Raw genomic sequence first — 17,818 nt, forward strand, 5'->3', positions numbered from 1 at the left:
CCCTTGAAAACCATACAGGACCTGTATTTATCCCTTCCAATATGACTGGAAGCTGTTTTGAATGGTGACGGTTTTCCTGCACCGTTTTAGAGATGATGAGGAGTTGTTTTTTGATGTTTCCATATTTTCATCCACCCCCTGTACAATAAAATATCCTTACCTGTTAGTACAAAATTGAAGCATTACAAAGGGGTGATTCAAACAGGGAGTCTTCATGCCTCAGAAAGCATCGCCATAAACGCAGTCAAGCAGTTAAATAACTTGGTAAAGAAAGAAGCAAGAACAATTTACAAAATTTTTGGTTCAAAATATCAAAGCTGTATTTAGAAGCTGAGAAACAACAAGAAGGTGTATGGAAAATCTGAATATAGATACGTCGAGAAAGCGGTGCACTACATTCTCTGGCCATTTGAAAAGAATGGATAACAAGAAACTGACAAAATAATATTCAACTTCTTTGACAAAAATGCATAAACTCAATTTTCGTCTTTTACGGAAGTTAATCTACAGGAGTTGGGAAAACAGACAAAGACATAATAAACAGACATTAACTGCAGGAAAAGTTGAATAAAGTCAATGTTTCACAGAAGAAAATACAAAAAAAGAGAGGAGCAGCACGATCAAAAGAAAGAAGAAAACATCAGACAGCCAGAATGAAGAAGTATTGGGAAGCCAAAAAACCGGACGAATGCGAGTGCGACTGTCGTTCCGAGGATTCAGTACACATTTAATTGTGTAGCCTATATAGATAGTTCATACAAAAAATTTTATGAGTGAGTTTGCGAGTATCAAAATATGTGACAATTGGCCATTTCTTTTGAGTGCCTTTACTTAGATGCTTATATTTCTTACTCCGCCAAGGGACCGTAGACCTTAGCATTTGACATAAATTTCAACTTGATACCTCTATCCGCTCTTGAGTAAAAAAAGAGTAAAGAAAAGACGAACAGACGAACGGAACGGAGAAGTACTTGACACATAAGGGTTCCGTTTTTGCCGATTGAGGTTCGAACCCTAAAAAATAGGAAAAGAATATGATTTAAAGCATCTGCCTCACTTGGTCTTTAGTTGGCTAACTTCGAATAATAATAATCATAACAATAACAACAATAATAGCCAGCCGGGGTAGCCGAGCGGTTCTAGGCGCTCCAGTCCGGAACCACGCGGCTGCTACGGTCCCAGGTTCGAATCCTGCCTCGGGCATGGATGTGTGTGATGTCCTTAGGTTAGCTAGGTTTAAGTACACTCCTGGAAATTGAAATAAGAACACCGTGAATTCATTGTCCCAGGAAGGGGAAACTTTATTGACACATTCCTGGGGTCAGATACATCACATGATCACACTGACAGACCCACAGGCACATAGACACAGGCAACAGAGCATGCACAATGTCGGCACTAGTACAGTGTATATCCACCTTTCGCAGCAAGGCAGGCTGCTATTCTCCCATGGAGACGATCGTAGAGATGCTGGATGTAGTCCTGTGGAACGGCTTGCCATGCCATTTCCACCTGGCGCCTCAGTTGGACCAGCGTTCGTGCTGGACGTGCAGACCGCGTGAGACGACGCTTCATCCAGTCCCAAACATGCTCAATGGGGGACAGATCCGGAGATCTTGCTGGCCAGGGTAGTTGACTTACACCTTCTAGAGCACGTTGGGTGGCACGGGATACATGCGGACGTGCATTGTCCTGTTGGAACAGCAAGTTCCCTTGCCGGTCTAGGAATGGTAGAACGATGGGTTCGATGACGGTTTGGATGTACCGTGCACTATTCAGTGTCCCCTCGACGATCACCAGTGGTGTACAGCCAGTGTAGGAGATCGCTCCCCACACCATGATGCCGGGTGTTGGCCCTGTGTGCCTCGGTCGTATGCAGTCCTGATTGTGGCGCTCACCTGCACGGCGCCAAACACGCATACGACCATCATTGGCACCAAGGCAGAAGCGACTCTCATCGCTGAAGACGACACGTCTCCATTCGTCCCTCCATTCACGCCTGTCGCGACACCACTGGAGGCGGGCTGCACGATGTTGGGGCGTGAGCGGAAGACGGCCTAACGGTGTGCGGGACCGTAGCCCAGCTTCATGGAGACGGTTGCGAATGGTCCTCGCCGATACCCCAGGAGCAACAGTGTCCCTAATTTGCTGGGAAGTGGCGGTGCGGTCCCCTACGGCACTGCGTAGGATCCTACGGTCTTGGCGTGCATCCGTGCGTCGCTGCGGTCCGGTCCCAGGTCGACGGGCACGTGCACCTTCCGCCGACCACTGGCGACAACATCGATGTACTGCGGAGACCTCACGCCCCACGTGTTGAGCAATTCGGCGGTACGTCCACCTGGCCTCCCGCATGCCCACTATACGCCCTCGCTCAAAGTCCGTCAACTGCACATACGGTTCACGTCCACGCTGTCGCGGCATGCTACCAGTGTTAAAGACTGCGATGGAGCTCCGTATGCCACGGCAAACTGGCTGACACTGACGGCGGCGGTGCACAAATGCTGCGCAGCTAGCGCCATTCGACGGCCAACACCGCAATTCCTGGTGTGTCCGCTGTGCCGTGCGTGTGATCATTGATTGTACAACCCTCTCGCAGTGTCCGGAGCAAGTATGGTGGGTCTGACACACCGGTGTCAATGTGTTCTTTTTTCCATTTCCAGGAGTGTAGTTCTAAGTTCTAGGGGACTGATGACCTCAGAAGCTAAGTCCCATAGTGCTCAGAGCCATTTGAATTTTTTTCTTTGAACTTTTTCGATGTACTCATTCAGTCCTATCTGGTAAGGATCCCACACGGCGCAACAGTATTCTAAAATAGGGCGGACAAGCGTAGTGTAGGCAGTCTCCTTAGTAAGTCTGTTGCATTTTCTAAGTGTCCTGCCAATAAAACACAGTCTTTGGTTAGCCTTCCCCACAACATATTCTGTGTGTTCCTTCCAATTTATATTGTTCGTAATCGTAACACCTAGGTATTTAGTTGAATTTACGGCTTTTAGATTAGACTGATTTATCGTGTAATCGAAGTTTAACGCGTTCCTTTTAGCACTCATGTGGATGACCTCACACTTTTCGTTATTTAAGGCCAACTGCCACTTTTCGCACCATTCCGATATTTCTTCTAAATCGTTTTGCAGTTGGTTTTGATCTTCTGATGATTTTATTAGTCGATAAACGACAGCGTCATCTGCAAACAACCGAAGACGGTTGCTCAGATTGTCTCCAAAATCGTTTATACAGATAAGGAACAACAAAGGTCCTATAACACTACCTTGGGGAACGCCAGAAATCACTTCTGTTTTACTCGATGACTTTCCATCAATTACAACGAACTGTGACCTCTCTGACTGGAAATCACAGATCCAGTCACATAACTGAGATGATATTCCATAAGCACGCAATTTCACTACGAGCCGCTTGTTTGGTACAGTGTCAAAAGCCTTCCAGAAATCCAGAAATACGGAATCGATCTAAATCCCTTGTCAATAGCACTCAGCACTTCATGTGAAAAAAGAGGTAGTTGTGTTTCACAAGAACGATTTTTTCTAAACCCATGTTGACTGTGTGTCAGTAGACCGTTTTCTTCAAGGTAATTCATTATGTTCGAACACAATATATGCTCTAAAATCCTGCTGCATATCGACGTTAACGATATGGGCCTGTAATTTAGTGGATTACCTCTACTACTTTTCTTGAATATTGGTGTGACCTGCGCAGCTTTCCAGTCTTTGGGTACAGATCTTTCGTCGAGCGAACGGTTGTATATGATTGTTAACTGTGGAGCTAATGCATCAGCATACTGCGAAAGGAACCTAATTGGTATACAGTCTGGACCAGAAGACTTGATTTATTAAGTGATTTGAGTTGCTTCACTACTCCGAGGATATTTACTTCCACGTTACTCATGTTGGCAGTTGTTCTCGATCTGAGTTCTGGAATATTTACTTTGTCTTCTATTGTGAAGGCATTTCGGAAGGCTGTGTTTAGTAAATCTGCTTTGGCAGCACTGTCTTCGATAGTATCTGCATTGTTATCGCGCAGAGTAGGCATTGATTTTTTCTTGCCGCTAACATACTTCACATACGACCAGAATCGCTTTGGATTTTCTGCCAGGTTTCGAGACAAAGTTTCGTTGTGGAAACTGTTATAACCGTCTCGCATTGAAGTCCACGCTAAATTTCGAGCTTCTGTAAAAGGTCGCCAATCTTGGGGATTTTGCGTCTGTTTAAATTTGGCATGCTTGTTTCGTTGTTTCTGCAACAGTGTTCTAAACCGTTTTGTGTACCACGGAGGATCCGCCGCGTCGTTTGTTAATTTATTTGGTATAAATCTCTCAATCTCTGCCAATACTATTTCTTTGAATTTAATCCACATCTGGTCTACACTTATGTTATTAATTTGGAATGAGTCGGGATTGTCTCTCAAGTTTCTTTGAACCTTTCAGCAACTGTATCATCTGAATTCGGAGGTCGGTAAAAGGATCCTTTTATTATTTTATTCCGGTTGCCAATAATGACCTGTGCCCATACTAACTCACAGGAAGTATCTATTTCAATTTCGCTACAAGTTAAACTACTTGTGACAGCAACAAACACGCCTCCGCCAACCGTATTTAGCCTATCCTTTCAGAACACCGTTAGGTTCTTCACAAAAATTTCGGCTGAGCTTATATCCGGCTTTAGCCAGCTTTCAGTGCCTATAACGATTTGAGCATCGGTGCTTTCTATTAGCGCTTGGAGCACTGGTACTTTCCCAACACAGCTACGAAAATTTACAACTGTTATACCAATGGTTCCTGTATATACGTTTTTCCTGTGTTCAGCGTGCACCCTTTGTGACTGCAGCCCTTCTTGTGTTTTCTCGAGACCCTCTAACCTAAAAAACCGCCCAGTCCACGCCACACAGCCCCTGCTACCCGTGTAGCCGCCTCCTGCGTATAGTGGACACCTGACCTATTCAGCGGAACCCGAAATCTAGCCACCCTTTGGCGCAAGTCGAGGAATCTGCAGGCTACACGGTCGCAGAACCGTCTGAGCCTCTGATTCAGACCCTCCACTTGGCTCTGTACCAGAGGTCTGCAATCGGTCCTGTCGACTATGCTGCAAATGGTCAGCTCTGCTTTCATCTTGCAAGCCAGACTGGCAGCCTTTACCACTTCTATTAGCCGCTCGAAACCAGAGAGAATCTCTTCTGATCCAAAGTGACACACATCATTGGTACTGACATGAGCCACCACCTGCAGTTGCTGCACCCTGTGCTCTTCATAGTATCCGGGAGGACCCTTTCCACATCTGGAATGACTCCTCTCGGTATGCACACAGAGTGCACATTTCTTATCCTTCTTGTCAGCCATGTCCCTAAGGGGCCCCATAACGCGCCTAATGTTGGAGCTCCCAACTACCAATAATCCCACCCTCTGTGATTGCCCGGATCTTGCAGGCTGAGTGGTTTCCTCTAAAACAAGACAGGCGACAGCATCTGGCTCAGCGACAGTGTCAGCCACAGACAGCACCTGGAACCTGTTTGTCAGACAAATCGGGGAGGACTTATGTGCGGCCGCCTGGGAAGTCTTTTGCCACCTGTTTCGCCCCGGGGCGACCTCCCACTCGACCACAGGTGAGGGGTCAGACTTAGTGCGAGCAGTTACTCGGTTGGCCACCAGTGAGGACCGATTGGAGGACTCTGACGTGCTGGACATCCGTTGGATCCCCACGGCCTGCCCACAACAGTTGTGCCCATCCACTGCAGCCTCAAGCTGTGTAACGGAAGCCATCACAGCCTGAAGTTGAGAGCGAAGCGTCACCAACTCGGCTCTCTTCCGCACACAACAATCGCAGTCCCTGCCCATACTAAAGACCATTGAAAACTAAAATATGCAGGTAAACGGACTATCGGCACGTGCTGCGCAATTCTACTGTATATGCTGACGAAAACGCTCGAACTGTGTCTAGTAATACGCAGATATTCAAAAACCTAACTACCGAAGCAATCAGGTTGAACTAAATAATTTGACCCTGATTTGGAACTTGTAATATGTCACAAAATCTTTTTACTTTCTGACGCAAACGAAAACGCGAGAACTGTGGCTATTAGATGTTAAATTCACACGCAGAAACACAAGAAACTATACTATTAAAGCACACAGACGATATAATAAAAATTATCTCCTGGTTAGGAACTCGTAAATGACAAATGCGGTTACTTATCTGTTGCTGCGTCCGTCGCGGTCGGCTACTGCCGCCTGACTAAACTGATAGTTGTCGCTTCTGGTTGGCCAAGGCGATAGTGACGGGACAGCGAGAACACGTGCGTTGGACTCGATCGGTAAATGGTTTGTGGGGCTCCTACGCGGCCCTCTTCCCAGTACACGACGACTGCACCGCTCAACTCGCAGCACGTCATGGGAGAAACGTCCGTCCCTAGTAGCTGAATGGTCAGCGCGACGGAATGTCATGCCTAACGGCCCGGGTTAGACTCCCGGCTGGGTCGGACATTTTCTCCGCTCAGGGACTTGGTGTTGTGTTGTCCTTATCATCATCATTTCATCTACATCGACACGCAAGTCGCCGAAGTGGCGTCAACTCGAAAGACTTGCACCAGGCGAACAGTCTACCGGACAGGAGGCCCTGGCCACACGGCATTATGGGAGAAACGTGGCGGAGACGCCCCAACGGCTACACCATCTGCATGCTCTCTGCCGGACTAATAACATGTCTTTGTGACTCCGTGTACTTATTTTCCTTTTTCTCTGATCAGTCGCATGTTTTAATCATGGACACACTTGTCGATATCCTTATTGCTTTTAATACATTAAAACGTAAATAGTGTGCTTATCGTAATAACTGATTTTTATGTATTCTCGAGAAATATTTATTAATAAAGTCTGTAAGTTGAACGGCCTTACTAATAGGTTTTAACCTGACTGCAAAGCATTTATACGCAGCTCAGTCACATTAATGTGACCACCGCCTTTGTTCGACATCAACGTGCAGGAACCACTCACAGTCGGCAGGAGGCAGCACTAGCAGTGGAGGGTATATAAAGCGAATCGGATGGATGTAGGAAACAATGCTATTGTATCTAGTACCCAGGAGGTAACCAATGTGGAAAAGTCAGATATCACACATTTATTCATAGTCTGACAACTGACTCAGTCTCAAGAACGTGACGTAACTTCGTAACAATAGAAGCGTGGTTTAAGTAGAATGGAGAATCACCAGAAATAGACTGCACAACATACGCCTTCTCCTTGCCTTAAAGTTAACTAAAAGAACACTCCTCTGAAAAGTAACTTGTAAATTTCGTTCCACAACTCGGCGGTATTAGTCCCTTTGGAATATAAAGTTAAGTCTTGCTGAGAAGGAAGCGAAATCTTCGAAGTCTGACACAAAGTTAAAGTTGTGCGGAGCAAGCAGCGAAATGAAACTTTCTGCGAGATTAAAACTGTGTGGTGGACCGAGACTCGAACTCGGCCCTTCCTCTTCGTGGGAAAATGGTCCACCGACAGAGCTACGCAACCACGACTCACGAAGACTGAAACTTGGTGTGTATTTGAACTTACGCATCGAAGTTTAAAGTTTACTTTAGCGCCAGTTGTAAGTTGGCGGTTGATGTGGTCTCTGCTAGGGCTCTCGGTGGTACAGACGTCTCGTTCACTCCCTCGTTCATTTTCCATTGTGTGTCGACCGTCGAGTCGAGATGGTGATAAAACTGCAATAAAAGTAATTTACCCTTATCTGTCTAACAGGTGCACTTCTGGCCCCAAATGACTTACGGGTCTTGCATTACATCATTGGTCTTTAAGGATGTCTAACCGTATGGTCTTTTTGTGGGTTTCTGCAACAGACTCGCCGGCCGGAGTGGTCGAGCGGTTCTAGGCGCTACAGTCTGGAACCGCGTGACCGCTACGATCGCAGGTTCGAATTCTGCCTCGGGTATGGCTGTGTTTCATGTCCTTAGGTTAGTTAGGTTTAAGTAGTTCTAAGTTCTAGGGGCTGATGACCTGAGAAGTTAAGTCCCTTAGTGCTCAGAGCCATTTGAACCATTTTTGTAACAGACTCCGTCTAACAAGGAAACGTCACCAACTTGACCACATATCTTAAGGAGAAAGAAGCACGTTTGCAAGATATCAGCAATCTACCACGCGGGAAAATTTGGAGCATAATTCTGGTAGTTCGCAGTTACACCTTCTGAAAGTACAGCGTTCAACTTTCGAGCGCACCAGACGTTTGCCGCTCGGCCCAACCCACTACAGCCACCTGATTCCTGAGCGTGAAGTACCATACAACAGAGTGAGTAAGTTGATGAATTATTGTTTTCACATTGTTAATATGCTCTGTTCACGTGTCAAATGGCGCAGTTTCTAATCTGTAGCTTGTGCCAGAGAGCCCTCTGCTTCAAACATTTTATGTTGCGATTCACAAGCACAGTTTAAATGAATGAAACTGATTAGTGTGTCAGTAAAGAAGTAGCTGTGGTGCGTTATTCTCTTTGAAATTTAAAGTAAGCATTGTCAACGTGAAGTACATTTGCAACAGATACGCTGATCTTCAACGAGATTGACACGATCAAATTGTAAATACAAATTACTTCTTTTCATAATAATTCTGCAGTCAGCTAGGCTAATCCAGTTTGATTTTGAGGCCTGTATCTAGCTGTAAAATGTTAATACAAGAATATCGAGAAAATGATTTTGAACATACACAAGGTGATTCAGCTGCACCTAGCAGATCGTTTAATGCAACCCGCAAGACGTCTGTATCAGGACCGGAATCCACACAGGTGGCAGCCATATAATCGATAAAACTTCTCTCTCAGATCTTTGGGCGACTGTTAGCAACCGGAATTATACTGTAAAAAATGAGAGGACTGATCATGAGATACATGGTAGTTTTGAACCAAAATATTCTTTACGTCTCCCAAACTTATCCAAATGTCTCCTATCTTTCGTTGTGTAATTAGCGGTGTAGTTATACACGTTTTGCATGACTCTGTAACCTCCGTTTATAATACTTACTCTTTTGTAAGGATGTTGGCTTATAAAGTTTGTTTCACCATCAGTAACAACGATATTAACAGGAGATAACAATTTTCTGGTATATAACATCTAAACCATTTACGGAAGACTAAGTACTATGAGTGGAATAAACTTACAGTGACATCCAAAACCTGTATGACTATACCGCGCTTATTACTCAAATAAAGATTGGGAGACACTTGGATAAATATGGCAGAAGTACGGTGTATCTTGATCCAAAAATACTGTGTAACTCATAGCCAAGTCTCACTTTTGTTCTTTACGGTATGATTAAGTTTGCTTACAGTCACTCAAAGCTCAGAGAGGGCACTTACATCGATTACGTAACTGTCGCCTGTTTGGATACCCTTTCCGTTGGAGACATATTGCGGGTTGCATGGATACCCTACCTGAAACAGATATAGTGCGGGTTACATATATCGAATCGATAGGGGCAGCTGAATACATGATGTTGACATACTACATGCTCATATTACTTACTAGCTCTGGCGTAGAATAACGTGTTCTTGAACAAAATTTTAAAGCCTCTTGGGCAAACGTGGCCTCCTCTCTCCGCCCCTTCTCTTTCTTCGCCTTCAACACCCCGCGAATAGAAGGTGTCTGGTTGTCACTCCGTTGCGCAGTACTTCGCTCCCGGGCATTTTGCGGCTGCTGTAGCGCGGAGCGTGTTACGAACAACAGCTGCGCGCTGAAGTTTAAACGCTGCACTTTCAGAGGGTCATAATTCCGTACTGTCAGAATTATGGTCCAAATTTTCACCCTGTATCGTTAGCTGGGTCTGAGATCTAACATGTGTGCTTTTTTTCTCCTTAAAATATCGGGTCAAGTTGGTGAAGTTTCCTTGTAAGTGCCTCCCCTTCCAACACGTCGGGGTGAATTGCGATGTCGCTAGCAATAGCAGTGAATGAAGAACTCTGGACTTGCTCGCATGCCATGGAACGAACTGGATTATCATCTGGATATTTGTTGTGCGTTCTGTGCAGATTTCATTGTACATTTATGAAATGTAAATGAAAATTTTGATGTTAAAAGCAATTGTAAAAAGTGCCTCAAGGTTGCATGTGCATTGTGCATGCATGTAAAATCGGAAAGTTCTTCTGAAAATAAAAGTTTTGGAGTCCTAAATGTTTGCTGGATTGAAAGTCACAGACACAAGTAGAACTAACTTCAGGCGTACCGCAGGGTGATGGCGTTCGGATCCTTGATCTCCGTGTTTTATATTAATAACCCGGCCAACAATATTAACAGCAACCTCAAGCTTTCCGCAAATCTGTAATGTGTGTGTGAAATCTTATGGGACTTAACTGCTAAGGTTATCAGTCCCTAAGCTTACACACTACTTAACCTAAATTATCCTATGGACAAACACACACATCCATGCCCGAGGGAGGACTCGAACCTCCGCCGGGACCAGCCGCACAGTCCATGACTGCAGCGCCTTAGACCGCTCGGCTAATCCCACGCGGCGTAATGAAGTGAGATCTGTAAAATGCTCCAAAAATATTCTGTCAGATATGGATAAAATTTTTAAGTAGTGCAAAGATTGGCAACTTCTACATCTACCATTACATGGTTACTCTGCAAGTCATAATCAAGCGCCTGCAGAGGCCCCATTGAATCACCTTCAAGCTATCCGTGCGAGCTCTGATTTCTCTTATTTTATTATGATGATATTTTTTCCCTATACGGCGGGGAGGAGGGATACCAACAAAATATTTTCACTCCCTAAGGAGAATAAGGAGAAAGTTGGTTAAAATTTCTTGAGTAGACCCCACTGCAACGCAAAACGCCTTCGTTTTAACGATTGCCTCCCCAGCTTGGGGACCGTATCCGTGGCACTTTCTCCCCTATTTCCTGATAATACAAAACGAGCTGCCCTTCTTTGAACTTAATGAATGTCCTCCATCAGTCCTAAATGATGCAGATCCCAGACTACAGATCAATACTTCAGAAGAGGGCAGACAAGCGTAGTGTAACCAGTTTCTTTTGTGGCCCCTTTGCATTTTCTACGTATTCTGCCAATAAGTCATAGTCTTTGGTTTGCTTTCCCCACAAAATTATCTATGTTAAGACTCCAACTTAAGTAATTCCTGACTGATATCCCTAAGTACTTAGTTGAATTTACAGCCTTTAGATTCATATGATTTATCGCGTAACCGAAATTCAGCAGATTCCTTTTAGTACTCATGTGGATGACTTCACAACTTTCATTATTTAAAATCAATCGCCGCTTTTCACACCATACAGATATTTCGTCTAAATCATTTTTCAATTGGTTTTGATTCTATGATGACTTTACAAAACGGTAAATGACAGCATCATCTGCAACCAGTCTAACAGCGCAGCTCAGATTGTCTCCTAGATCGTTAATGTTGATCAATAATGGCTGAGGACTAAGAACACTTCCTTGGGAATCGCAAGGTATTACTTCTGTTTTAATCGATGACTTTCCGTCGGTTACTACGAACAGTGACTTTTCTGACAGGAAATCACGGATCCAGTCGTGCAGATGAGGTGGTACTCCGTCGACATGCAATTTGATTGGAAGTTGCTTGTGAAGAACAGTGTCAAAGGTCTTCTACATAACCAAAACTATGGAATCATTTTGACATCCCTTATCGGAGCATTCATTACTTCGTAAGAAGAAAGAGCTAGTCATGTTTCACAAGAACGATATTTTTTTGAATCCGGGTTGCCTATTTCTGAATTAATCGTTTTTTTTTCAAGGTAATTCATAATGTTCAAACACAGTATGTGTTCCAAAATACTATTTCAAATCTACGTTTGTGATATTGGTCTGTAAATGAGCGGATCAGTCGTACAGTCTTTCCTTTCTTGGGTACTGGTGTGACTTCTGCAAGTATCCAGTCTACAAGCACTGATATTTTGACGAGCGAGAGGTTGTACATGATTTTTAGGTATGGAGCTATTGTATCAGCATACTCTGAAAGGAACCTCAATGCTATATAATCTGGACCGGAGGCCTTTACTTCATTAAGTGATTTAAGCAATTTCGCTACACCGAGGATATCTGCTTCTAAGTTACTCATGCTGGCAGATGTTCTTGATTCGGTTTCTGGAATATTTACTTCTTCTTCTTCTTTGGTGGAGAATTTCGTACATCCGTGTTCGATAACTCTGGTTTAGTGGTTTAGTAGCACTGTCATCAGTAACTTCACTACTATTATCACGTTTTGAAGGTATTGATTCAGTCTTGCCACTGGTGTACTTTCCATACGAAAGGGTTTCGGCGTGAAAACTTAACTTACTTCAAATGTTCAAAATTATAAAATTGTGCATTTGACAAAATGAAGAAACATAGTATCCTCTGACTACAATATCTCTGAGTCACAATCGTAATCTGTCAACTCGTTTAAATATCTTGGAGTAACAGATTGTAGGGATATAAAATGGAATGATCACATAGGCTGAGTCGTAGGTAAAGCAGTCTAAGAGCGCAGCTCAGATTGTCTCCTAAATCCTTAATGTTGATCAATAATGGCTGAGGACTTAGAACACGAATTTGCAGCATATTGGCAAAAAAACAATCATGCTACGGATGAGGCTGCTTACAGATCACTTGTACGTGTTATCTTAGAATATTGCTTTAGTGTGAGTGACCCACACGAAACAGGACCAACAGACAATATTGGACTTAAGCAAAGAAGAACAGCACTTATGGACACAAGTCTGTCTGACTTACGGAAGTGCGACATACAAATCTTGAAAAACCCGAATTGACAGACTCTTGAACGTAGACACAGATTATCCTGCTAAAGCCTGCTTAAAAATTTACAAGAACCGTTACTAAATGAAGAATCTAGAGATATTTTGGGGTCCCCTAACTGACACACCTATAAGGCCGGTGAAGACAAAATCAGACCAATCAGATTGTGCAGAGATCCTTTTAAGCAGTCATTCTTCCCGCACTTGAGACGGGTTTGGAATGATAAGAAACCCTAACATGTGGTACCATGTTAAGTACCTACTGCCATGCACGTCACGGAGGTCTGCAGAGTCCAATGTACATGTAGATGAGTTAAAATTTACTGCAGGTTTCTGTTTTCATTCATGTAGTAGATATAGTTTCCTGAAACACGTATCGAATACATCCAATGGATTATGTAAATGAAGGCTGCGACAGTTAAATGAAAAAATATATAAATCTGCGTTAGTTACAAAAATTTATTATATCTACTGTGTGTTTCGATGGTTAATCATCATCATCAGGTGAAAGGTGTCTTCTCCATGGTTGATAGGGAAAAGCACTGGTGAATTTGATTTTGTGCAGTGGCATGTAAGACAGCCAAAAGGTTATGTTGAGATTTGGACTATAATGGAGTGAATTAACCACAGAACTTACAGATATAATATAGCAAATGGTTCGAAGACGTTAAAAATACCCACAGATTAAGTGAAGCAGTATTTGTGCCGCAGTCTGCCGCTGAAAATCTCAGTTGCTTCCCATTGATTTTATACGATTTTGTTATTGTATAGCAAAGATGTGTAACTAAAAGAGTGTTTTATGGTATATATATTTTGTAATAGTAGGAAGTGACAAATACTTTTTTCGTGGAAAATGGTTACGGATAAATAAAAAACATTTCTTTCCTTCGTAAATTTTGAATTGCTTAAACTAAACCTCTCCCTCTCTCCCCATAGGGTGGGGTCTGAGAGAGGAATTAGAGTTTTACGACGAAACAAACAAAACTTATTCGAATCTGCGGAAAAAATTAATATTTGTGTCAACAGTTGTAAAACTCTCAAACCCCACCCTATGGGGAGAGAGGGAGGGTTTTAGTTTTAGCGATTCAAAGTTTACGAAGTAAATAAGTATTTTTTATTCATCCGAAACCATTTTCTACGCAAAAATGAGAAAATGGATTTTCTTGAATTACAGCGCCAAATACCAAGAATCAAAACAAATGTTAAAGACAAAATGTACGTAGTTTTTTATGTAGAATCTGATTATGCAAAAAAATGGGGGTTCCCTTTTGAAATTTTAAAGTTGCTGGGGGGCGGGCTAATTTTAGCACCAGCAGATGTCCCCCTCGAAAATAATCAACTTTGCATTCTACACATTTTTCCTTGTGAAGCTTATTTTTCGAGTTATTCTGGTTTGTCAACTTAAAATTTACACCCTATGTATTAAGACAGATTTCAAAATCGGGTAAGGAAAGGTGAGAAAAATTTCGTTGGGAGAGGATGTGGAGGGTGTAGAAGTGTAATATTGAGTGAATGTGGTGGGAGAGGTGCGGTGGACTACCATGATCTCAATGATCTAGCTAGGGGGTGGGTAGTGTCGAGTTTATGGGTAATGTAGGATATTCGGAGGTGTTCAAGATGGAAGAGCAGGCTTGGGAATTTTATAAGTTGGTAGAGGATATGGGTGGGGAAGAGTAAGCGGATCCGAAAGGCAAAGCGGAGTGCATGTCATTCAAAGGCAATATAAAAGGAGGGGCAGCGGAAGTCCATGTCATAGTGGCATAGCAGAGAAGTGTCACCTCAGTACAGAATACAAGCGGTTGGTACTTTTGTTTGATTGTTTGTTTGTTTGCTTTTTTACTGTTTTCAGTGTTTTCTTTTCTTTCTCATTTCTTGTGAACACGGACTTATCTTTTTGAAACAGCTTGTGAGTTGTGTGAGGAGGTGCTAGCTGAGCTGGGAGGTGTGTGCCGTGTTGCAGACATCCGGCGGACGGAGCACGTGCGCGGCCGGACCATCAACCTGACGCTGTCGGCGCGCGGCCAGGCGGCGCTGCGGCGGCTGGGCCTGGAGCGCGCCCTCGTGGCCGAGCACGGCGTGGCGCTGCGAGGCCGCATGGTGCACCACGCCGCCGGCGCCGGCGCCGGCGCCCTCACCGCCGTGCCCTACGACCCCGTCGACAACCAGGCGCGTCCACAACACTCTAAGCCACCACACGCCCCACCTCTTCCCGCCCTGTGCATGCCTCTTCACATGGAGGCCGGATACTTACTACACACATCATTCTCCATAATGTACACACATCAACGAAAGTTTCTGATAACCTCTGTATTTCGAAATTCGTGGCACAGAAAACAAAAAGTAGCTGTCATGCATCCCTATATATTTCATTTGTGTCCATGATGATGATGAGCGTTTGGCGTCATTGGCCGGGAGGCCCCTCGCGGGGCAGGTCCGGCCGCCATATCGCAGGTCTTATCACATTCGGCGCCACATTGGGCGACCTATTTGTGTCCAGATCACCAAATCAAAGAAACAAATACACTGACAGGGGAAAAAATTACACCACCAAGGTGAAATTGTGCGACATAAACGAAAGTTGCTTGGTGTGTTTCTGCAGGAGAGCTTCTGTAAAGTTTGGAAGGTAGGAGACGAGATACTGGCAGAAGTAAAGCTGTGGGTACCGGGCGTGAGTCGTGTTTCGGTAGCTCAGATGGTAGAGCACTTGCCCGCGAAAGGCAAAGGTCCCGAGTTCGAGTCTCGGTCGGGCACACAGTTTTAATCTGCCAGAAAGTTTTTTTATTACAAAACGGTTACCTCAAGGACAGCTCCGAGCCAGACGATCTGTAGCATACATTCCGTTGACCCCAAACAATCACCATTTTCGAAGGTTCAAAGGTTCAAAGGTGTGTGAAATCTTATGGGACTTAACTGCTAAGGTCATCAGTCCCTAAGCTTACACACTACTTAACCTAAATTATCCTAAGGACAAACACACACACCCATGACCGAGGGGGGACTCGAACCTCCGCCGGGACCAGCCGCACAGTGCATGACTGCAGTGCCTTAGACCGTTCGGCACCATTTTCGACTTCAGTGGTGTCAAGCGAGAGCATATTGGAGGGGAGGGAGTAGGTCTGATGTGTTTTCTGATGAAAGCTAGTTCTCCCTCGGTGCCAGCGTTGTTAGTTAGGAGGAGGCAAGTTGAGGGTCTGCAACGAATTTGCCTGTGTGCTAGACACACTGGACCTACACATGGAGTTATAGTCTGGAGTCCGATTTCGTATGACACCAGGAGCACTCTCGTGGTTATCCCACTCGTTTTGTCTCGCAAATTTGTGCATCAGTCTGGTGATTCGACATGTTGTGCTGCCATTCATGAAAAACATTCCAAGGAGTGTTTTCGAAGAGGATGACGCTCCTCCACATACCGCTGTTGTAACGCAACACACTCTACAAAGTATCGAAATGATACGTTGGGCTTCTCGAGCACCATATCTGTCTCCAATGAGCACATATGGTACATCATCGAACAACAACTCCAGCATCATCCACACACGGCGTTAATCGTCCCTGTATTGATCGACTAACAGCAACATGCCCGGAACACCACCCCATCACAGCGTGCTCATCTGCCAGCTTGCATTCAACATTCTGATGGTTACGCCGGTTGTTAATATACCTGCATTTCACATTTGCAATGGTTTATCTCGCACTTACTAATAATCTGTGATCTTGCAATGTTAATCACTTAATATGTTACCTAGATAAAACTATTCCCGACATTTCATTACTCTGCATTCATAACTTTTTGTGTTGCAATTTTTTTTCGTCGTTCTATTTGAATACCCCAAAATCGCCTTTTTCCCAAGGGGCGGAGCGGGGGTGGGAGGGGTATCCACTGCACTCCTGAGAAATGTCAGTACTTGCAGGAACGTGCCTTTGCTCGGATGCAAGCTGGAATCCATCGTGTCACACCATCGATGATATCATCAATCCAGCCTGGTAGAAATGTCCTACTCTTCAATGGCGAGTCTTGGAAAGTCGGGCAGATTACCTTGTTGTCAATGTCCGAAAACAGCTCATTTTACTCGATCCCTTACATGTCTAATTGGGTTCACGTTCGGAGGAAACGCAGGCCACTCTATTCTGATGATTCTACTATTCTGAAGGAACATGTTCACGAGAACAGCACAACACCCAAGTTATCACCCTCAAGATGAAACTGTACCAAAACGTTGGCGTTGCGTCCCAGTATTCGTCGTAAAATCTCTTCCCTGTAACGCAGTACAGTGAAATTACCCTCAGCAAACAGGAGATGTGTACGGTGACCCATATAATGCCAGAATTAGAATTAGATAACAACCCAGTCTGCAGTTATATAAGAAACAAAGTTTTCTCATTCAGCAGTAAACAAAAACACCCTGAAGGTCACTTGCAACAGTGACCGGAACGTCGATAGTTTTACATATTGACAGTGTGGTCACAAACCCAGAAAAATTTTATTGGCTGTTCACAATATCATATTCACATATACGAGTACTCCATCAGAACACTGTAATATAATTTAGACGGTTGCTTTAAAAAGTTATTTGTCCTTGCTGCTGATGAAATATGGAAACTGCATTTAGCAAGTGAAATAACGTAGGGCGAGTTTTGCTTGTAGTCTTATCGACATCAGTGACACAAACAATAACTTTTAGTTGCAAAGTCAATTCTAATGCTGCACCCAATATTTAATACTTGAAAAGAAAAACTAGTCTCTTGAAATCATGAACGAGGAATGAAACCAGTTTGATTTGGACAGCATTGATCGCTCTCTGTAAGTCTGCAAAGTATAAACTAAACACATCTATTTCCCTTGTGCGACCAAATATTTCCAAATTAATATGCGCCTTTGAATACATGCTAAAGCTTCCAGCAGTCCGTCGCGTCCAAGTTACTGCGCTGCTGGGTGTTTACCTCGCGGCTGGACCACCTTGCGCTGTTCAAATAACTTTCGGGAATGCAGCCGGGTGACGTCGTCGACAACTGGCGATATTTCGACAGGAGCACACACTGCTCTTTTCAAGACATAGCTGC

The 17,818-nt window shown here is 44.1% G+C and overlaps 1 protein-coding gene across 1 annotated transcript in view; it reads left to right on the forward strand.

The window, feature by feature from the left end:
- The window catches only part of LOC124612684 (kynurenine 3-monooxygenase-like), a 189,175-nt gene that overhangs the window by 67,073 nt on the left and 104,284 nt on the right, over positions 1-17,818 (forward strand). The window contains exon 3 of the mRNA XM_047141019.1: positions 14,718-14,923. Within this exon, the coding sequence (XP_046996975.1) occupies positions 14,718-14,923 (206 nt within the window). The remainder of the gene's footprint in view (positions 1-14,717; positions 14,924-17,818) is intronic.

The sequence above is a fragment of the Schistocerca americana genome, chromosome 4 (assembly GCF_021461395.2).
Source record: "Schistocerca americana isolate TAMUIC-IGC-003095 chromosome 4, iqSchAmer2.1, whole genome shotgun sequence".
In the NCBI taxonomy this organism is placed as follows: Eukaryota; Metazoa; Arthropoda; class Insecta; order Orthoptera; family Acrididae; genus Schistocerca; species Schistocerca americana.